Source organism: Hypanus sabinus, chromosome 7, assembly GCF_030144855.1.
Source record: "Hypanus sabinus isolate sHypSab1 chromosome 7, sHypSab1.hap1, whole genome shotgun sequence".
Lineage (NCBI taxonomy): Eukaryota > Metazoa > Chordata > Chondrichthyes > Myliobatiformes > Dasyatidae > Hypanus > Hypanus sabinus.
The window spans coordinates 22,753,975-22,773,343 of NC_082712.1; the positions used below are offsets into that span (position 1 = coordinate 22,753,975).

The 19,369-nt window shown below is 41.7% G+C and overlaps 1 protein-coding gene across 3 annotated transcripts in view; it reads left to right on the forward strand.

Moving 5' to 3' along the window:
* The window catches only part of wdr17 (WD repeat domain 17), a 162,445-nt gene that overhangs the window by 36,372 nt on the left and 106,704 nt on the right, over window positions 1–19,369 (forward strand). For all 3 annotated transcript variants that reach the window (XM_059974293.1, XM_059974295.1, XM_059974292.1), the window contains 6 exons: window positions 2,344–2,527; window positions 4,157–4,387; window positions 8,973–9,224; window positions 13,330–13,452; window positions 18,599–18,786; window positions 18,911–19,079. In XM_059974293.1, the coding sequence (XP_059830276.1) occupies window positions 2,344–2,527; window positions 4,157–4,387; window positions 8,973–9,224; window positions 13,330–13,452; window positions 18,599–18,786; window positions 18,911–19,079 (1,147 nt within the window). The remainder of the gene's footprint in view (window positions 1–2,343; window positions 2,528–4,156; window positions 4,388–8,972; window positions 9,225–13,329; window positions 13,453–18,598; window positions 18,787–18,910; window positions 19,080–19,369) is intronic.

Genomic DNA, 19,369 nt, shown 5'->3' on the forward strand with positions numbered 1-19,369 from the left:
CCATCTCTTAATTTTGATAATAAATTTACTTTGAACTTTGAACATTTGAAAAAGTAATACAAATATTTTATATTAAGTGTAAGTTCTTCATCACTGACTGTCAGTCGCTCTGATCTTGGTGCAAAGAAACCTTCAGTGCTATAACATAGTCATATAATGATAAAGAGTCAGTGACTCACAAGTCACCTCCATTAATTATTCCCAATATGGAACAACTGCTGGTGTTAAAATGTTCTGAGAATCATTGTCCCAAAGTCACCATTTCCTATGCGTTGCAAGAATATAAATAAAGTCTTGTGACTGGAAATGAGTAATTCCTGAATCAGAACCAGAATCATGTTTATTATCACTGATATGTTCCGAGGTTCATTTTATTTGTCAAAATCCAATTGTTGAAAGAAAAGACATCACCCCACCCCCCACACTCGCAGAAAAGAACAGCTATAATAGCATCAAACCCCCAATTCCTCTGTCTCACACACAAAAGAGCTAACAAATTGCCCTTACAGAGAGAAACCAACAAGACCATTAGACCCCAAATCATTGAGTGTTTGGCTTCAGGCTCCTGTACCTCCTCCCCGATGGTGGTAATGAGAAGATAGTCAACTGGTTCCTCAACACCACCTCTTTAGACAAGGAACCATAGCAGTGTCTCCACTTCCTGAGCAGATTGAGGTGGGCGAAGCTCCCCGACTCCATTCTATCCATGTTCTACCAGAGCACCACCGAGACGGTCCTGACACCATCTAGTATGGGAATTGTGAGCCATCTGTCTGCAAGACCTTGCAATGGATTTTGAGGACTGGTAAGAGATTCAGCATTGCAAAGGACCCCTCCCATCCATCCCACAATCTCTTTGACCTTCTACCATCAAGCAGACGGTACTGCAGTATAAGAACAAGAACTGGGTAGCAGCTTCCTCCCCCAGGCTATGAGACTTCTGAACACTCTACTACCACCCAATTCATATTATGTAATGCAGTATCAGAGGCATTTGTATATTTAAATGTCAAATTTGCACTAATGGACATATCAGTGTCCATTAATATGGACACTATTACAGAAACTTTAGCATTATTTGTTCATATTATTGTGTTAATATTATTTTATGTGCTGTTTGTGATATATATGTACTGTGTTTTGCACCTTGGTCCCAGATTAATGTTGTTTCATTTAGCTGTGTTCATGTGTACAATTAAATGACAGTAAACTTGAACTTGAAGAGGACATGTCCTGGTTGGTGGGTGTCCTCAATTATAATGCCACCTTTTTTGGGGAATTGCCTTTTGAAGATGTCCTCATGGTGGGGAGGCTAGTGCCCATGGTCCGAGATTACAACCCTCTACAGCTCCTTTCCATTCCTGTGCAGTAGCTATTCCATACCAGACGGTGCTGCAGACAGTCAGAATGCTCTCCACAGTACATCGAGAGAAATTTGCTAGAGTCTTTGTTGACATACCAAATCTCCTCAAAGTTTGAAGGAAATATATCTGCTGGTGTGCCTTCTTCATTATCACGCCAATATGTCGGACCCAGGATAGATCTGCAGAGATGTTGACACCCTTTCCACTGCTGATCCCCTGATAAGAAGTGGTATGTGTTCTCTCAAATTCTCCTTCCCGAAGTCCACAATCAATACCTTGGTTTTACTGACATTGGGCGCAAGGTTGTTGTTGGGTCGACCACTTACAATGTATGCCCCCTAGTCCCCAGCTGTTGGTTTAATTGGTATGCTGCATTCCTGTTCTTGGTGCTGTGAAACGCTGTCGCAGGAAAGCAGCATCCACCATCCAGGGCATTCCCACAATCTATGGACCCACTTCCAAGGAATCGTCAACTCATGCTCTCAGTATTTATTGCTTACTTATTTATTATTATTACTTTTTTCTTTTAGTATTTGCACACTTTGTTGTCTTTTGCACACTGTTAATGCCAAAGTTGATTCATTGACTCTGTTATGGTTTTTATTCTATGAATTTATTGAGCATGCCTGCAAGAAAACGGTCTCAGAGTTATATACGATGCCATACATGAACCTTAATAATAAATTTACTTTGAACTATGGCAACTGGAATAATTGACACACAGTGACTGATTCTGGCCTTCTCAGCCTTAGTTATTTAGTAGAGATATGTGGATATCCTTAAAGAGTTGATTAAACTGTTGGGAAGCTTTATTACCCTATTGCATTTTTTAAGAAAATTCACGCTAAGTCCAAACTTTGCATTTATCTGTGTGCTTACTGTGTTCTCTGCTTAACCTAACAACATGAAAGGGTGAGATGTCAGTGATTAATTATTCTCCGTAAAAATTGTTTCTAATTTTGGTTTGTTGATGATTCAGCTCGATCACAGGTACAATGAATTCAAGCTCCATTCAATCATGTCCGAGCACAAGAAGACTATCACAGCCATCTCTTGGTGCCCACACAGCCCCGACACCTTTGCCAGTGCTAGCGCAGACAACCTTGTCATTATTTGGAATGTGGCAGAACACAAGGTGGTAGCGAGACTGGACAACACCAAAGGTACCAGATAAAATACTCACACTTCTGCATGAAAATCAATTAAAAAACACTGCAGATGCTAGAAATAGGAAGTAAAAACAAAAAAAAAAGTGCTGGAGACACTTAGCAGATAGATATGATTTGCAGAAAGAGAAACCGAGTTAACCCTTCGGGTTTAAGGTACTTCCATCAGAACTTCAAAAGAGAGTTTTCAGCAGCAGAGAAGATAGGAAAGGAATGGGTAATGACAAAGGAATTTCTCATGATGAAGTGCAATGGGTTATTGAATTAAATGGTCAAAGGTTTGGATAGAGTGGACATAGAGAGGATGTTCCCTATGGTAAGGGAGTCTGGGACCAAAGGGCACTGCCTCAGAGTAGAAGGACGTCTTTTTAGAACAGAGGAATTTCTTTAGGTAGAGAGTGGTGAATCTGTGGGATTCATTGTTAGAGACTGCTGTGGATGCCGAGTCATTGTGTATATCTAAAGTGAAGGTTGATAAGTTTTTCATGGTCTTGTAGTGTAATAAGACATAGGAACAGAATTAGGTCATTTGGCCCATTGAAACTGTTCCTCCATTTCATCATGACTGATCCAATTCCATCTGAACCCCATTCTTATGCTTTCTCCCCATTAACCGTTCACACCCTGACTACCAAGAATCCCTGTCAGCCTCTGCCTTAAGTACACCTAATGAACTGGCCTCCACAGCCAGGAGTGTGTGTACGGCTGTCATAAGTCATGAAGAGAAGGTAGGAGAGTGGGTTTGGGAGGAATGATTGAATGATGGAGCAGACTCAATGGGACACATGGCCTAATTCTGCTCCTATGTTTCATGGACTTACATAAATAGTAATGATAATCAAAAATATGAATTACAGTTATAGATTAATAGTTAAATAAGTAGTGCAAAAATAGAAATAAAAAAAAGTAATCAGCTAGTGTTCATGAGTTCAATGTTCATTCAGAAATCAGACACAATTGCATGGGGTGTTTTCATGACCACTTGGGCCTCAATTTCATACCTCATCCAAAAAGCAGCATCACTGACTTCAGCAATCCTCAGCTATTGCACCGGATTAAAATTACAGAGTTATTCAGCACACAAGCAGGTCCTTGGGCTCATTGTGTCCATGGTGACCATCAAATACCTATGTATTCTAATCCCATTTACCAGCACAAGCTCTGCCTCTTTCAATGCCTTGTTAGTTCAGGTACTCACTAGATACTACTTGGGCATTGTTAAAGTCTCTTCCTCCACAACTTTCTCAAGTAACACATCCGCACAGATCTCTTAACTATTGTGACTATGGTTTGTTCTCACAACCACCTGGCAGAAGACAGAAGTCCTGTTGAATGGCATGCTAATCTGTAATGCCCTTTGCAATTCAGCCTCACATCAGATTGTGTGTGTGTGTGTGTGTGTGCGTCCAGATGAAGCATCCAGACCTGATATGCTGACTGCAATTCCCCTTCACAGGTGTGTCCTGACCCTCTGAGTCCATCCAATATTTTGTTTTCATTGGTTCACACTGACATTTAATTTCTGACTCTGTTATAATCTCGCTTTTGCAGTAGAGTAGTTTGGAAATTGAGTGCTTTGCAAAGACATTACAATTCTTCACTTAACTTGTTTTACTTGCTCTCCAGGGATTCCTGCTTCCCTCAGTTGGTGTTGGAACTCGGGTGACGCAGTCGCGTTTGTCTCCCACCGAGGTCCATTGTACATCTGGACTATCTCTGGACCAGACTCTGGGGTTGCCGTCCACAAGGATGCACACAGCTTCCTGTCAGACATCTGTCTGTTCAGGTGGCATCCCAGAAAGAAAGGGAAGGTGGTTTTTGGACACACAGATGGAAGTCTGTCCATCTTTCAGCCTGGTAAGTCCAAGCGTTTACATATTAGCTTTATTTGTTACATGTACATCAAAACATACAGTGAAATGTGTAGTTTCCACCAAATCAAATCGGTGATGGGCAGTGTCAGCACACTTCCAACTCTGACGTAGTAAGCCCACATCTCAATAGTCCTAACCATATGTCTTTGGAATGTGGAAGGAATCTAGTGCACCCAAAATTCAAAGTAGTGTAAATGTTATTATCAGAGTACATATAGTATACGTCACTACATACAAACCAGAGATTCATTTTTCTATGGGCCTACCCAGCAAATCTATAGAATAGTAACTATAACAGAATCAATGAAAGATCAACCAGAAGACAACAAACTGCAAATGCCAATATAAATAAATAGCAATAAATATCAAGAACATGACATAACAAGATAAAGAGTCCTTAAAGTGAGGTCATTGTTTGTGGGAACATCTCGATGGATGGACAAGTGAGTGTAGTTATCTCCTTTTGTTCAAGAGTCTGATAGTTGAGGGGTGGTAGTTGTTCCTGAACTTGGTGGTGCGGGTCCTGAGGCACTTATACCTTCTACCTGATGGCTGCAGTGAGAAAAGAGCACAACCTGGGTGGTGAGGATCTTTGATGATGGATGCTGCTTTCCTATGACAATGTTTCATGGAGATGTGCTCAATAGTTGGAGGCTTTACCATGATGTCCTAGGCCTAAATCCAATACCTCTTGTAGTCTTTTGTTGTATTTCCCTTTTTAAGCCATTGGTACTTCCATACTAGGTTGTGATATGGTCTCCACTGCACTTATAGAAATTTGTCGAAGTTTTTGATAACATGACAAATCTCCGCAGTCTCTGAAGGAAGTAGAGGTGCTGCCATGCTTTCTAAGCAGTTGCAGTCACAGGCTGAGTCCAGGACAGGTCCTCTGTAGTAGTAACAATCAGGAATTTAAAGTTGGTAGCCCTCTCTACCTCTGATCCTCTGATGAGGATGATTGAAGGGGTATTATCAAGGTATAACCAAATATGGGACAGAATGTTCGAGAGAAGGGGGAAGTGTTGGGGGGAGGTGTCAATATAGGAAGTAGCATTGTATCCAGGGTAGCCTTGGCAAAAATAATTAAAGCTAAGCAATAATAATTTTCCATCTAATTGTATATTAACATGTGATCAAAACTATTCTAAGATTGTCTTAACTCACATAAATGTAAGATTTCCTGTGATTAATGTTATAAATTGTGTAGAATTGTAAGTCGGGGCGGGATGCCCAGACTATCTCCTTGATCAGTCTGTAATTCCCCCATAGCATGCTATGAATTAAAAGTGAAGTTTGACGAAGTATCGCTTGTTTTATGCTTTTATTGAATTCGTGGTACCTTGTGCTATTGCATTGGCTCGATCTGTCTTTGACACATACAGGGAAAATCTCTGTCAGCTGGGACAGATGGAATGGGGAGGAAGTGTTAAGGTCAGCTTGGTTCAGGCAGGGAGATGGTGTTTCGTTCAGAGAAAATATAAGATTCTGAACCCTTTTGTATTTGTTCAGCCACTAAAGAATGATTGGCTGTGGGAGGACTAATGATTGCTCAAACCTCTCAAATATTGGAAGGCCTAGATAGAGTAGACATGGAGAGGATGTTTCCTATAGTGGGAGTGTCTAAGACCAGAGAGCACAGCCCTAGAATAGAAGAACAGAGTTGGTTGTGGAGGTCAACCCATATGGTTATTTAAAGGGAGAGTTGATAAGTTTTTGAGTAGTAAGGGCGTGAAATGTTATGGGGAGAAGGCAGGAGAATGGAGTTGAGAAGAATAATAAATCAACCATGATTGAATGGTGGAGCAGACTCTATGAGCCTAATTCTGCTCCTATGTTTTATGGTCTCATGGTCCTAAAAGCAAGATAGAAGGTGGGGAGCCTTAGGCCATTTAGTTTAATACCAGTCAAAAGATGCTGGAGTCAATAATCAAACAAAATAACAACACCTTTGGAAAAGCCAAATATAATTGAATATAATCACATTTAGTCAAAATAGTTTGAAACTCGTTTGATGAACACATGTGGATCTACTGATTCTGGAAATCTTGAGGAAAACATACAAATTGCTGGAGGAACTCTGGGGATCAGGCAGTATCTCAGGACTGATGAAAGGTCTTGGCACTTTATTCCTCTTCATTGATGCTGCCTGACCTGTTGAGTTCATCCAGTATTTTGTGAGTGTTACTTTGGATTTCCAGCATCTGCAGGATCTCTTGAGTTTAAGAATCATCGCTGCTCTGCTTTGGAAATACTAAAATTTAAGGTACTGTGTGAAGCTATTTTGATAAATCATTTATAATGGTAAGTTAAAGGGCTTTGGCTACTTAACAAAATAGAGTCTTTTCTGTTTCAGAATTTGATTGAATTCTTTGAAGGTATGATATGGATCGTTGACAGAAGGAGATCTGTAGATGTAGTTAGATTATCAAAAGACATTCGACAAGGTGTTACATGAGAGACTGGTACACAAATTAAGAGTCCAAGGTGTCAGAGGAGTGCTTGAGTATGGATTTAAAACTGGCTTTCTCTGAGCAAATCAAGAATTGCAATAAACAAGTTGTTTTCAAGCTGGTGGGACATTATTAACAGAGCACCTCTAGGGATTGATTCTTGGCCCTCAATTGTTACTGCTCATGGCCAAGTGGAAAGAACAGAATATAAGGTTGTGATGAGGACTCTGTGATTCTGCAATGGGATATAGATTGAGTTATTGGGCGAAAATATGGCAAATGGATTTTATCATGGGACAGTGTGAAGTGGTACACTGTGATAAGAGGAATCAAAAGGCAAATTATTTTCCCAATGAAGAGAGACTGCGAATGAGTGAAGCTCAGAGATATCTAGGTGTTTTAATGCACAAATCGCAAAATGTTAGAAAGCAAGGCGAAAACAAATGGCATGTTGGCCTTTATTGCAAAGAGATTCACCACGTTAACCTCTGCAACAAGAATGCTGTCCAGTCAAGAGAAGCTAGTCAGTCTGGACGTATATCTTTTGGATTTTAGAAGAACAAGGTATGATTTTGCTCAAATATATAATATTCAAAGGAGGATCGATAGGTAGATGTGGAGATGCTCCCAACAATGGAAGTGTCATGAACAAAGGGACCTGGCTACAAAATAAGGGGCAGTCATTTAAAACTGAGGCGCTCAGAAATTTATTCTCCCAGTGGATGACAAACCTCTAAAATTCTCTGCCCCTGAGGTGAGAGATATACTTAAGGTGAGACAGATAAATACTTGAAAAAGCGAATAATCGAGGGTTATGCACAGAAGGGGAGTTGGTGCTGTTACGAACCCCATAACTGGGTCACTTCCCAGCAAAGATAGGGAGGTCCGTTGAAGTCTGATGGTACTATTTATAACAGTATTTATTAGTAAAAATACACAAAAATAATATCAATGCAAACATACAGATAATAGACGTCGTCAATACTAAACCTAAAAGTGTGGGTATAATAATAATCAATAAGAAATAAGCTCTATCGTTGTCTAGGGGATAATGTATTGTCCGATGGAAATATAAAAGTCACTCAGTTCATTCAGGCTGCAGCCTTTGGTTGGAGTCAAGAGAGTTTTTTAGAAAACTTGCCGGCTTTCCTTTTTTATGATTTCGATCCTTTGGAATTTCATTGGTGTGGCCTCTTCTTTAGCTAAGCCGTTCTTCCGTGGTAAGCCCGCCAATTTCCAGGCAAGGGAAAAGGACGCAAGCGAGCCCCACCGGCTGTCGCTATTAAACGCTGTCGCAGGATTTCTAGCATTTCTCCTGGTGCGTCAGAAGGGGTTGTTCCCCAGACCCTCTTTTATCCTTACTCACGGGGTCTCAGATGTCAATCAGGTTGGGATGATGCAATCCTTCAACCAGCCCACTCTGGTCATCTCCTGAGGGCTTCAATGAATAGTGCAGTACTCAATACACAATTCCGTCTCCAAGAGACAATAGCCATTATCAGTGGTTCCATCTTGCTGAGGCCAGGACACATTCCAAACCCTGTGTATTCTGGATGTCTCTCTCTCATTTCCTGGGTCCCAGACCTGAATTAATAGCAATCTTGCAATTCTCAAAAAGGAGAGGGCTACTTTGTACCCTTCGGCCCCTCAGGGTTGTGGCACATTTGTAACAGGGCCAGCATACATCAGCCATGGCAATTCTGAACAGTGTGCAAGGCTTGAGACTACTAGTGGTCCTTTTTTTGTGATATACTTGTGTGAAGAATGGAAGCCAAGTTGAGTGCTGTGATGGTGAGAGTAGATAGAAGGTCTTTGCATTAACAGACAGTTCAGGGCCATTGACAGAAATTTAAAGTAAAGAAAACAGAAAGCTCAGAGAAAAACAGGAAGAATATGAACTAGTTGGGTAGTGGTCAAGAGTGGCAGTGTAGAGTAATTTATTCAGTTCCCCACCTTCACTCTTGCTTTGTTGTCTTGACAAAAGGATAGATGTATTTGATGGACCGAGTGGTCTCCTCTGCCATAATTCTGTGTGGAAGATGTCATTACTAATCAGTCTTACACAAATGGGACTGCTCAGTGAGAAAAAAAGATTGAGTATACTTTTTCTCCATTCAGGTACCAAGAGTCAGAAACACGTGCTGAGGCCGGAATCCCTGGAGGGGACAGATGAAGAGGATCCAATCACAGCTTTGGAGTGGGATCCGCTCTCCACTGATTATCTGCTAGTGGCCAATCTACACAATGGAATCCGCCTGGTGGACTCGGAGTCACTGTCCTGCATAACCACCTACAGTTTTCCCAGTGCAGCTGCTTCTGTGCAGTGTTTGGCCTGGGTTCCCAGTGCTCCTGGAATGTTTATTACTGGAGGTAGGAATACAATTGCTAAAAATGAAAAACTCCTGAAAATACCATTTTCTTTATCTGGTGTACAAAGGATCTAAAAGAGACGAGGGTTTCAGCCCAAGATGTCGACTGTACTCTTTTCCTAGATGCTGCCTCGTCTGCTGAGTTCCTCCAGCATTTTGTGTGTGTTGCTCAGATTTCCAGCATCTGCAGATTTTCTCTTGGTTTTCCATTTTTCCTGAAAATGGTTTTGCAGGTAGATAGGGTGGTGTAGAGGACTTTAGGTATGCTGGCCATCGTCACGCAAGGCACTAAATATGGAATTTGGGATGTTGTGTTGCAGCTGTACTGGGCGTTGGTGAGGCCACATTTGGAATGTTGTGTTCAATTTTGGTGACCCAGGTGTAGGAAAGATGCTATTAAGCTGGAAAGTGCAGAGGAGATTTACAATGAAGTTGCCAGTGATGTGGTGACTAAGTTACAATATGAGAGAGGTTGCATACGCTGGGTCTTTTTGGAGTGAAGGAGAATCAGTAGTTATCTTATGGAGACTTCATTGAGAAGTGTATGCAAGACTAGCATTGAAGAGCATTGGTACCTAATGGAATTATGATTCTGCTGGGATTGGTATGGTGAGAGCATGGAGAAGATTGACAAGGATGAGTCAATGAAAGAACGCTCAACTAGAACCCAACCAGAGTGCAAAAGACAGCAAACTCTGCACATGCAAAAGGAGAGCCAATCTTGAATTTTGATGTGTTCAGCAGTGCTTTGGTTTCATGAACGTTGGTTTATGGTGGGGGAAAATGAAAGGGAAGGAATGCAAAGGTTAAAGTTCATAAGTGAATAGACTGAATTAGGACAGAGTCATGTGATGTTACAGGGATGACTGGCAGAGAATGTGCAGCCAGATTTTCAGTTGGCAGGATGTGCACTTTTTAAATTGTTTTGCCAGTCATGGTTTAGGCTCTATTGGAGTAAGTGTTTGCATAAACACTCAGAAAATGCTGGCGGAACTCAGCGGCGCAGGAACAGTCGACAGTTTGGGCCCAGACCCTTAACCGGGACTGGCAAGCTTACAGCAGAACTCACTCAGCCTACTTAATTATGTAGATGCTTTATTCTGTAAACAATAATTCAGCTGTGCTCCCTAGGTAATAAGCTCACATTAATTGCTTTAGTGGGTAGAACATTTTATTTATTTTTAGAGATACAGCATGGTAACAGGCTCTTCCAGCCCAATGAGCCCCTACCACCAAATTATACCCGTGTGACCAACGTATCTACTAACCCATATGTCTTTGGAATGTGGTAGGAAACTGGAGCACCTGGAGGAAATCCATGTGCTCACAAAGAGGATGTGTAAAACCCTCAAAGACAATGGTGGGAATTGAAACCAGGTCACTGGCACTGTAATAGCGTTACGATAAACACCATGCTACCATGCCAAAGATTGTGGTTTATATGCAACTCTAGAAAGGACAAATACCTAGGCTGACATGTAGACAACCAAAGGAGAGCAATGTGGTCTTTCAGAATCGGGAATTAAACTGAACACAGCTTGCTTTCTTTAACTATCATGCAGTAGGTACCATGGTCAGTTTGAAATCCAACGCAGACTTTCTTCCTGATATCCTGGTCGCTATTTCGAGCTCAGTCAATATCCCTGGAAAGCAGGCAATATCATTAACATTTGCTGGATCTTGTTGTGCCACAGTGACTGCAGTCCAAAGGGTGTTCTTTTGAATGTAAAATAATTTGGAGCACCTTGAGATGCTAGATGCCTTTTGTACACTGAAATCCTACCTTTCCCCGCACCTTGTTTCGCCTGTCACCTGCCAGCTTGTACGTCTTCCCTCCCCCTACTGCATTTGACTTTGGTTCAGCATTCAACACAATCATCCCTCAGAAACTGATTGGAAAGCTGAGCCTTCTGGGCCTGAACACCTCCCTCTGCAACTGGATCCTAGACTTCCTGACCGGGAGACCTCAGTCAGTCCGGATCGGAGGCAGCATCTCCAACACCATCACACTGAGCACGGGGGGCCCCCCAGGGCTGGTTGCTCAGTCCACTGCTGTTCACTCTGCTGACCCATGACTGTGCTGCAACACACAGCTCGAACGACATCATCAAGTTCACTGATGACACGACCGTGGTGGGTCTCATCAGCAAGAACGATGAGTCAGCTTACAGAGAGGAGGTGCAGCAGCTAACGGACTGGTGCAGAGCCAACAACCTGTCTCTGAATGTGAACAAAACAAAAGAGATGGTTGTTGATTTCAGGAGGGCACAGAGAGACCACTCCCTGCTGAACGTCGACGGCTCTTCGGTAGAGATCGTTAAGAGCACCAAATTTCTCGGGGTTCACCTGGTGGAGAATCTCACCTAGTCCCTCAACACCAGCTCCATAGCAAAGAAAGCCCAGGACCGTCTCTACCTTCTGCGAAGTCTGAGGAAAGTCCATCTCCCAATTCCCATCCTCATCACATTCTACAGGGGTTGTATTGAGAGTATCCTGAGCAGCTGCATCACTGCCTGGTTCGGAAACTGCACCATCTCGGATCGTAAGACCCTGCAGCAGATAGCGAGGTCAGCTAAGATCATCGGGGTCTCTCTTCCCGTCATTACAGACACTTACACTACATGCTACATCCGATAAGCAAACAGCATTATGAAGGACCCCACGCACCTCTTATACAAACACTTCTCCCTCCTGCCATCTGGGAAAAGGCACCAAAGCATTCAGGCTCTCACGATCAGACTATGTAACAGTTCCTTCCCCCATACTATCAGACTCCTCAATACCCAGAGCCTGGACTGACACCTTACTGCCCTATTGTCTAGTTTATTATTCATTGTAATGCCTGCACTGTTTTGTGCACTTTATGCAGTCCTGGGTACGTCTGTATTCTAGTGTAGTTCTTTTCTGTGTTGTTTTTTTACGTAGTTCTCTCTAGTTTTTGTACTGTGTCATCTAACACCATGGTCCTGAAAAAACGTTGTCTCATTTTTACTGTAAACTGTACCAGCAGTTATGGTCGAAATAAGAATAAAAGTGACTTGACTTGATTTGGCGAAGTGGAGTCGAAAATCAGCTCACATGTCGCCCTGCAGCCTTCCCACCATGAGGTTTGTGCAGGCTGCCTCTGCCTTCAGGAATCCTCTTAGAGAATGCAGAGCAATGGTACACACAAACAATCTCCCAACAACAAATCACAGGCTCCAGCAGGTTCAGAATCACTTTCAAGATGAAAAACAAATGTAAAAGACGTAAAAGAAGTGAAGTATATGGTTTCACGATCTATCCGGAAGATGTCGGCTGAAGGAGCATTGTACGCAGGTGCCACCTTGGCCAGAAGTTCAAAATGCATTTATTATCAAATTATATATATTGCACAAACATGAGATTCATCTGCTTATAGATTGCCACAAACAAACAAGCTCAAAAGGGCTCATTAAAAAAACCTAATGTGCAGAAAAGAAATACAAATCATGCAAACAATAAAAGTAAGCAAATGAGGTTTTATGAAAGACATGAAGCCAGGCGTCACTGCAGCTGGAGCAAAGCCTCTGTGCAGCGCAGAACTCCCTTCCTTTCCACTTTCGGCTCACAACGTTGATAGCTTATCCCCCTACATAGATGCAGGGGGACATGCTGAGTCCCTGTAGCATTCTTGTTTGTTGTTACTGGCATCCACTTTAATCCAATATCTTTTTCCCCAGAAGATGGGAACCGTAAAATAGAGGGCATAGTTTTAAGATAAGAGGGGAAGGATTAAGAAAAGCCCTGAAGGGAAATGTTTTTATAGAGACAGCAGTATGTAAATTGAATGAGTTGCCAGAGGAGGTAGTTGAGTAACAGGAGTTAAGAAGTGTTCGGAAAAGTACATGGATAAGAAAGGTTCAGATTGATATGGACCAAATAGATCATTTCCACTCTATATTACTCTATGACTCTATCTGAAATCACCACAGTCTGATCTGATCTGGCTGCACCCAGTACATTTTGGCCATGTCTACATGGTGTCAGACGCCAGCTTGTTTAGCTGGTGGTTTAAAACTCTTGACAGTAACGAAGAGCTTTTTGTACTGTTCATTGGCAACTGTCTCTCTCTCTCTGATCATTAGATTCCCAAGTCGGGGTCCTGCGAATATGGAATGTCTCAAGAACGACACCAATAGATAACTTCAAGCTGAAGAAAACAGGGTTTCATGCTTTACACGTACTGAATTCCTCACCAAAGAAAAAATGTAAGTAACAATTTAAAAGAATGTATTATGGTTTCCAGTAAGTTTCAGTGTGTTGAGGAAAATTTATGATGTTTAGCACGGTCCAAAATATTACAGCTCATGATATTACAGGAAAGATGCAAGGATAGATAGAAGATTGGCAGACTGGCAGAAGGTAAAGAGTGGGAATAAAGGGGGGTTCTCCTGGTTGACCCCCAGAGACTAGTGGCGTAGGATTTGCAACTTTTCATGATGACAGAATTGATGGCTTTGTGGCCAAGTTTGCAGACAATACTAAGATAGGTGGAGGGGCAAGTAGTGTTGAGGAAGCTGGGAAACTATCATAGGAAAGGCAGATGATAGTGCTGAAGATGAGGTAGCTAGTTTACAAACAGAGGCAATGTGTGGTGAGGAGATGCTGTTGATAGGGCAAAACTGCAGTCAACAGGATATGTTGCAACGTAAAAGCGAGACAACACTTCAAGTCCTGAATACAGGACTTGAAGTATTATATTTGAATGCATGCAGTATATGGAATAAACTAGCAGCAAAGTTGCAGGTTGGCAGTTGTGATGTTGTAGGCATCACTGAATTGTGGCTGAAAGATTATTGTAACTGGGAACTTAATGTCCAAGGATACACATTGTATTGAATGGACAGGCAGGAGGGAAGAGGGGATGGCATTGCTATTTTAGTACAAAATGAAATCAAATCATTAGAAAGAGGTGAAGTAGGGTCAGAAGGTGTCGATTCATGTTGGGATAGAGCTAAGGAACTGCAAGGGTGAAAAGACCCTGATGGGAATTGTATACAGACCCCCAAACAGTAGTAAGGATGCAGTGTACAAATTACAACAGCAGATAGAAAATGCGTGCCATAAGGGCAATGTTGCAATAGTCATAGGGGATTTCAATATGCAAGAAGATTGAGAAACTCAGATTTGTGCTGGATTCCTGGATGGGGAATTTCAAGAGTGTCAATGAGATGGCTTTATAGAGCAACTCGTGGTTGAATCCACTGGAGGATCAGTTATTCTGGATTGGGTGTTGTGCAATGAAACGGAATTGATTAAAGAGCTAATGGCAAAAGAAACCTTAGGGTTAGGTGATCATAATACAATTGAATTCACCCTGAAATTTGAGAAGGAGAAGCTGAAGTCAGATGTATCAGTATTACAGTGGAGTAAAGAGAATTACAGAGGCACGAGAGGCGAGTTGGCCAGAATCGATTGGAAAAGAACACTGACAAGGATGATGGCAGAGCAGCAATGGCTGGGATTTCTGGAAGCAATTTGGAAGGCTCGGGATATATACATCACAAAAAGGAAGAAGTGTTCTAAAGTAAAGACAACAGAACTGCAGCTAACGAGAGAAGTCAAAGCCAACATAAAAGCCAGAGAGAGGGTATATAATAGAGAAAAAATTAGTAGGAAGTTAGGGGATTGGGAAGATTTTAAATTCTAACAGAAGGCAACTAAAAAGTCATTGGGAAAGTAAAGGTGGAATACAAAAGTAAGCTGGTCAATACTAGTAAAGAGGATACCAATAGTTTCTTCAGGTACATAAAGTGTAAAAGAGAGGTGAGAGTGGATATTGGACTGCTAGAGAATGATGTTGGAGAGGTAGCAATGGGGGAACAATGAAATGGCAGATGAACTTTTGCATCTGTCTTCACTGCAGAAGGTATAATCAGTATGGTGGATGTTCCATTTGTCAGGGGTCTTGAAATGTGTGAAGTTAACATAACTGGAGAGAAGGTTCTTGGGAAACTGAAAGGTCTGAAGATAGGTATGTCATTTGGACCAGATGGCATTCACCCCATAGTTCTGAAAGATGTGGCTGAAGACATTGTGGAGCCATTAGTAATGACCTTTTAAGAATCACTAGATTCTGCAATGGTTCCAAAAGACTGGAAAATTGCAAATGTCACTCCACTCTTCAAGAAGGGAGTGAGGCCAGTTAATCTGACCTCAGTGGTTGGAAAGATGTTGGAGTCGATAATTAAGGATGGCGTCTTGGTATTTAGAGACACATAATAAAAAAGGCCATAGTCAGCATGGTTTCCTCAAGGGAAAATCACTCCTAATAAATCTGTTGGAATTCTTTGAAGAAATAACAAGCAGGATAGACAAAGGAGAATTGGCTGATGCTGTGTAGTTGGATTTTCGAAAGGCCTATGACAGCCTGCCACACATGAGGTGGCTTAACAAGCTATGAGCCCAAGGTATTACAGGCAAGATCCTAGTGTGGATAAAGTATTGACTGATTGGCAGGAGGCAAAGTGTGGGAATAAAGGGAGCCTTTTCTGGTTGTCTGCAGGTGTCTAGTGGTATTCCACAGAGATCTGTTTTGAGACCGATTCTTTTTATGTTATATGTCACTGATTTGGATAATGGAATTGATGGCTTTGTTGCAAAATTTTCTTATGATATGAAGATAGGTGGTGGGGCAGGTAGTTTTGAAAGGAAATGAAGAGGCTACAGAAGGATTTAGATAGATTAGGAGAATAGACAAAGAAATGGCAGATGGAATATAGTGTCAGGAATTATTTGGCCATGCACTGGTAGAAGAAATTATAGGATTGACTATTTTCTAAATGGAGAGAAAATACAAAAAGCTGACGTGCAAAGGGACCTTGTGCAGGATTCCCTGAAGGTTAATTTGCAGGTTGAGTCAAAGATTCAAATGCAATGTTAACATTCATTTCAAGAGGACTAGAGAATAAAAGCAAGGATTTAATGTTGAATTTTATAAAACACTGGTGAGCCTCACTTGGTGTATTGTGAGCAGGTTTGAGTCCCTCATCTTAGAAAAGATGTGCTGAAAATGGAGAGGGTTCAAGAGAGGTTCACAAAAATGACTCCAGGTGTAAACGGCTTGCCATATAAAGTACGTTTTTTTCTGGCTCTGGGCCTGTGTTCATTAGAATTCAGAAGAATGAATGGTAACCTCATTGAAACCTATCAAATCATGAAAGGCCTTGATAGAGTGGACATGGAGGATCTCTCCTATGGTGGGAGATTCTAAGACCGGAGTTCACAGCCTCAGAACAGAGGAGCATCCTTTTAGAACAGTGATGAGAAGGAAGTTCCTTAGCCAGAGAATGGTGAATCTGGAATTCTTTGCCACAGAAGGCCATGTCTTTATGTGTATTTAAAGCAGAGATTGATAGATCTTTGATTGTTCATTATATGAAGGGAAACGGGGAGAAAGCAGGAGATTGAGGCTCAGAGGAAAATTGGAACAGCCATGATGAAATGGCAGAGCAAATGTGATGGGGCAAATGGCCTAATTCTGCTCCTAAATCTTATGGTCTTATGGAATCCGCAGAAGGAATTGGTCAGATTAGGAGGATAGACGAGGAAGTGGCAGATGGAATACAATATAGGGATGTGTATGATCATGCACTTTGGTAGAAGGAATCAAGGCATAGATTGTTTTCTAGGCAAATGCAATGTTAGCATTTATATCAAGAGGACTAGAATATAAAAAAAAGGATGTAATGCTGAAGGTTTTAAAAGCATTGGTCAGGCTACATATGGAGTATTGTGAGCAGTTTTGGGTCCCATATCTAAGGATGGATGTGCTGGCATTGGTGAGGCTCTAGAAAAATGGCATCATAAGTGAAATGTTTAACATATGAGGAGCATATTGATTGGATGAATGAGAGCAATTTCATTGAAATTTTTCAAATAGTAAAAGGCCTAGCTCAAGTGCACATGGAGAGAATGGTTCCAATATTTGGTGAGTCTAGGATCAGAGGGCACAACTTCAGAATAGAACAGAGATGAGAAGGAATTGCTTTAGCCAGAGGATGGTGAATTGTGGATTATTGCCATACAGATGGCTATGGAGGCCAAGTCACTGGGTATATTTAAAGCGGAGGTTGACAGATTCTTAATTAGTGATGGTGTCAAAAATTACAGGGAGAAGGCAGGAAGATGGAGTGGAGAAGGAAAATAAATCAGCCATGATTAAGTGGTGGAGCAGACTCAAGTGGCCAAATCCTGCTCCTAGGTCTTATAGTCTTAAGAAGGGCCAATCTCTGTGCTTTAGAATCTACAATACTGTGCAAAAGTCTTAGGCATCCTAGCTATATATATGTGCCTAAGAATTTTGCACAGTACTGTATTTGTCAATGTAGAGCGGAGAGCGAGTTTGTAAATCTGGCAGGAGCAAAGCATGTTGGGAATGGCGAGGGTGGACCGCCTCTGGAGAGGGATGGGACAGGTAGCAGGAAAGGAGTGCCAAGGGCGGTGGGGTTGGGGGCAGTGTTTGTGGTGTGGATGCAGATTCACCTAGCCCTGGGACACCAGGCAAGGTCGTTTGATTCCAAATAGTTGGTTTATTTATCATTACAGACTGTCTCTCTAGTGCTTCCTGCTTCCTCCCCTCTCCCTTCCCATTTTCCTAACCATGACTCCCCTCCCCACTCCTCGGTCCACAGGTTTATCATCACTAGCTTATGTCATAGAATTATTTCTTTTTTGCGGCAACAGTTCGGTGCAATACATAAAATCGCTATGGTACTGTTCAAAAGTCTTGGGCGCCTTAGCTATATATATATGTGCCTAAGAATTTTGCACAACACTGTACCTTCCATATTTCCACAGTAATGACAAATTAAACATCATTCTGTTATAAATGCACCATTAAAAACAAAGTGCATGTAAGTTCTTTATCAGTGTTTGAAATTATTCAGCATCTGGAACACATTATTGGCTGTAGAGCAGGGGTTTCTAACCTGACCCTTGCTTAATGTTATTGGTCAATGTCATAAAATAGTTTGGGAAACCCTGCTGTACAGCCAATAATGCAGTTGACTCTTAAATGCCTGGTGAAATAGTTTAACGTGCTTCTCAGTGCTCAGTAGGATAGAGATTAAATACTAGACCTGACCAACATATCCATGAATAATTACAACAAACTTATCCTGTTTTTAAAAAATCTTTTATATGAAATGCATAAGAAAACTATTTCTGCAAGTATGAGGAAGAAAAAGAATGAATATTTCAAGGATAATGCTTCTCTAAACCTATCCAAAAATGTACAGAAGTGCCAGTTAATGGGGACTATTAGAAAGAATGGGACGCTGTTGACTTGATGTAGGTGAAAATCTGCTATTTTAACGAGGTGTTCGAAACCAATTTTCCTTCTGTCCTTTTCAGGCTATTCTGCACATTCGCCATCAAAGAACCATCACATGTCGTCCACCAGTGAAGCCATTCCACCTCCAACCCTCTCTCAAAACCAAGCCTTTTCCCTGCCCCCTGGGCACGCCGTTTGTTGCTTTCTGGATGGTGGCGTGGGCCTTTATGACATGGGAGCCAAGAAGTGGAATTTCCTGAGAGATTTGGTAGGCTGTAAGAGAGATTTATTCATTTTCAGATTGCCCCAGTGTTGCATAGGTCAAAAGGAAAATGATTCTAGAAATATTATATCTCAAAAAGGTCAACAGTTTGGTTATGTTGTTATTCCAGGGTCATGTGGAAACAATCTTTGACTGTAAGTTTAAACCAGATGACCCCAACCTTCTAGCCACAGCATCATTTGATGGGACCATTAAAGTGTGGGACATAAACACCTTGACGGCAGTCTACACTTCGCCTGGTAATGAGGGAGTCATCTACTCCCTGTCTTGGGCTCCAGGTAAGAAAGTGTGCATGGCGTTTGTGAAGATATCAGCTCTTGTGCCACACTCTTCCCCCAGCTCTTTATATTGGCAATCTTCCTGCTTCCTTTCTAGGGCACCTCACTTCCCTCCAAAGATGCTGCCGCCACAACGAGTTCCTCTAGCTTCTTGTGTTGCTGGTATTTGTGAATGCTGACTGATGCTAAATAGACATACCAAATACATACACTGAGCACTGAGCAGTGAGTGAAGGTCACCAAAGCTTTGTTTCTAATGCTCTTAAAATCTTAGGACATTGTTTGTTCCG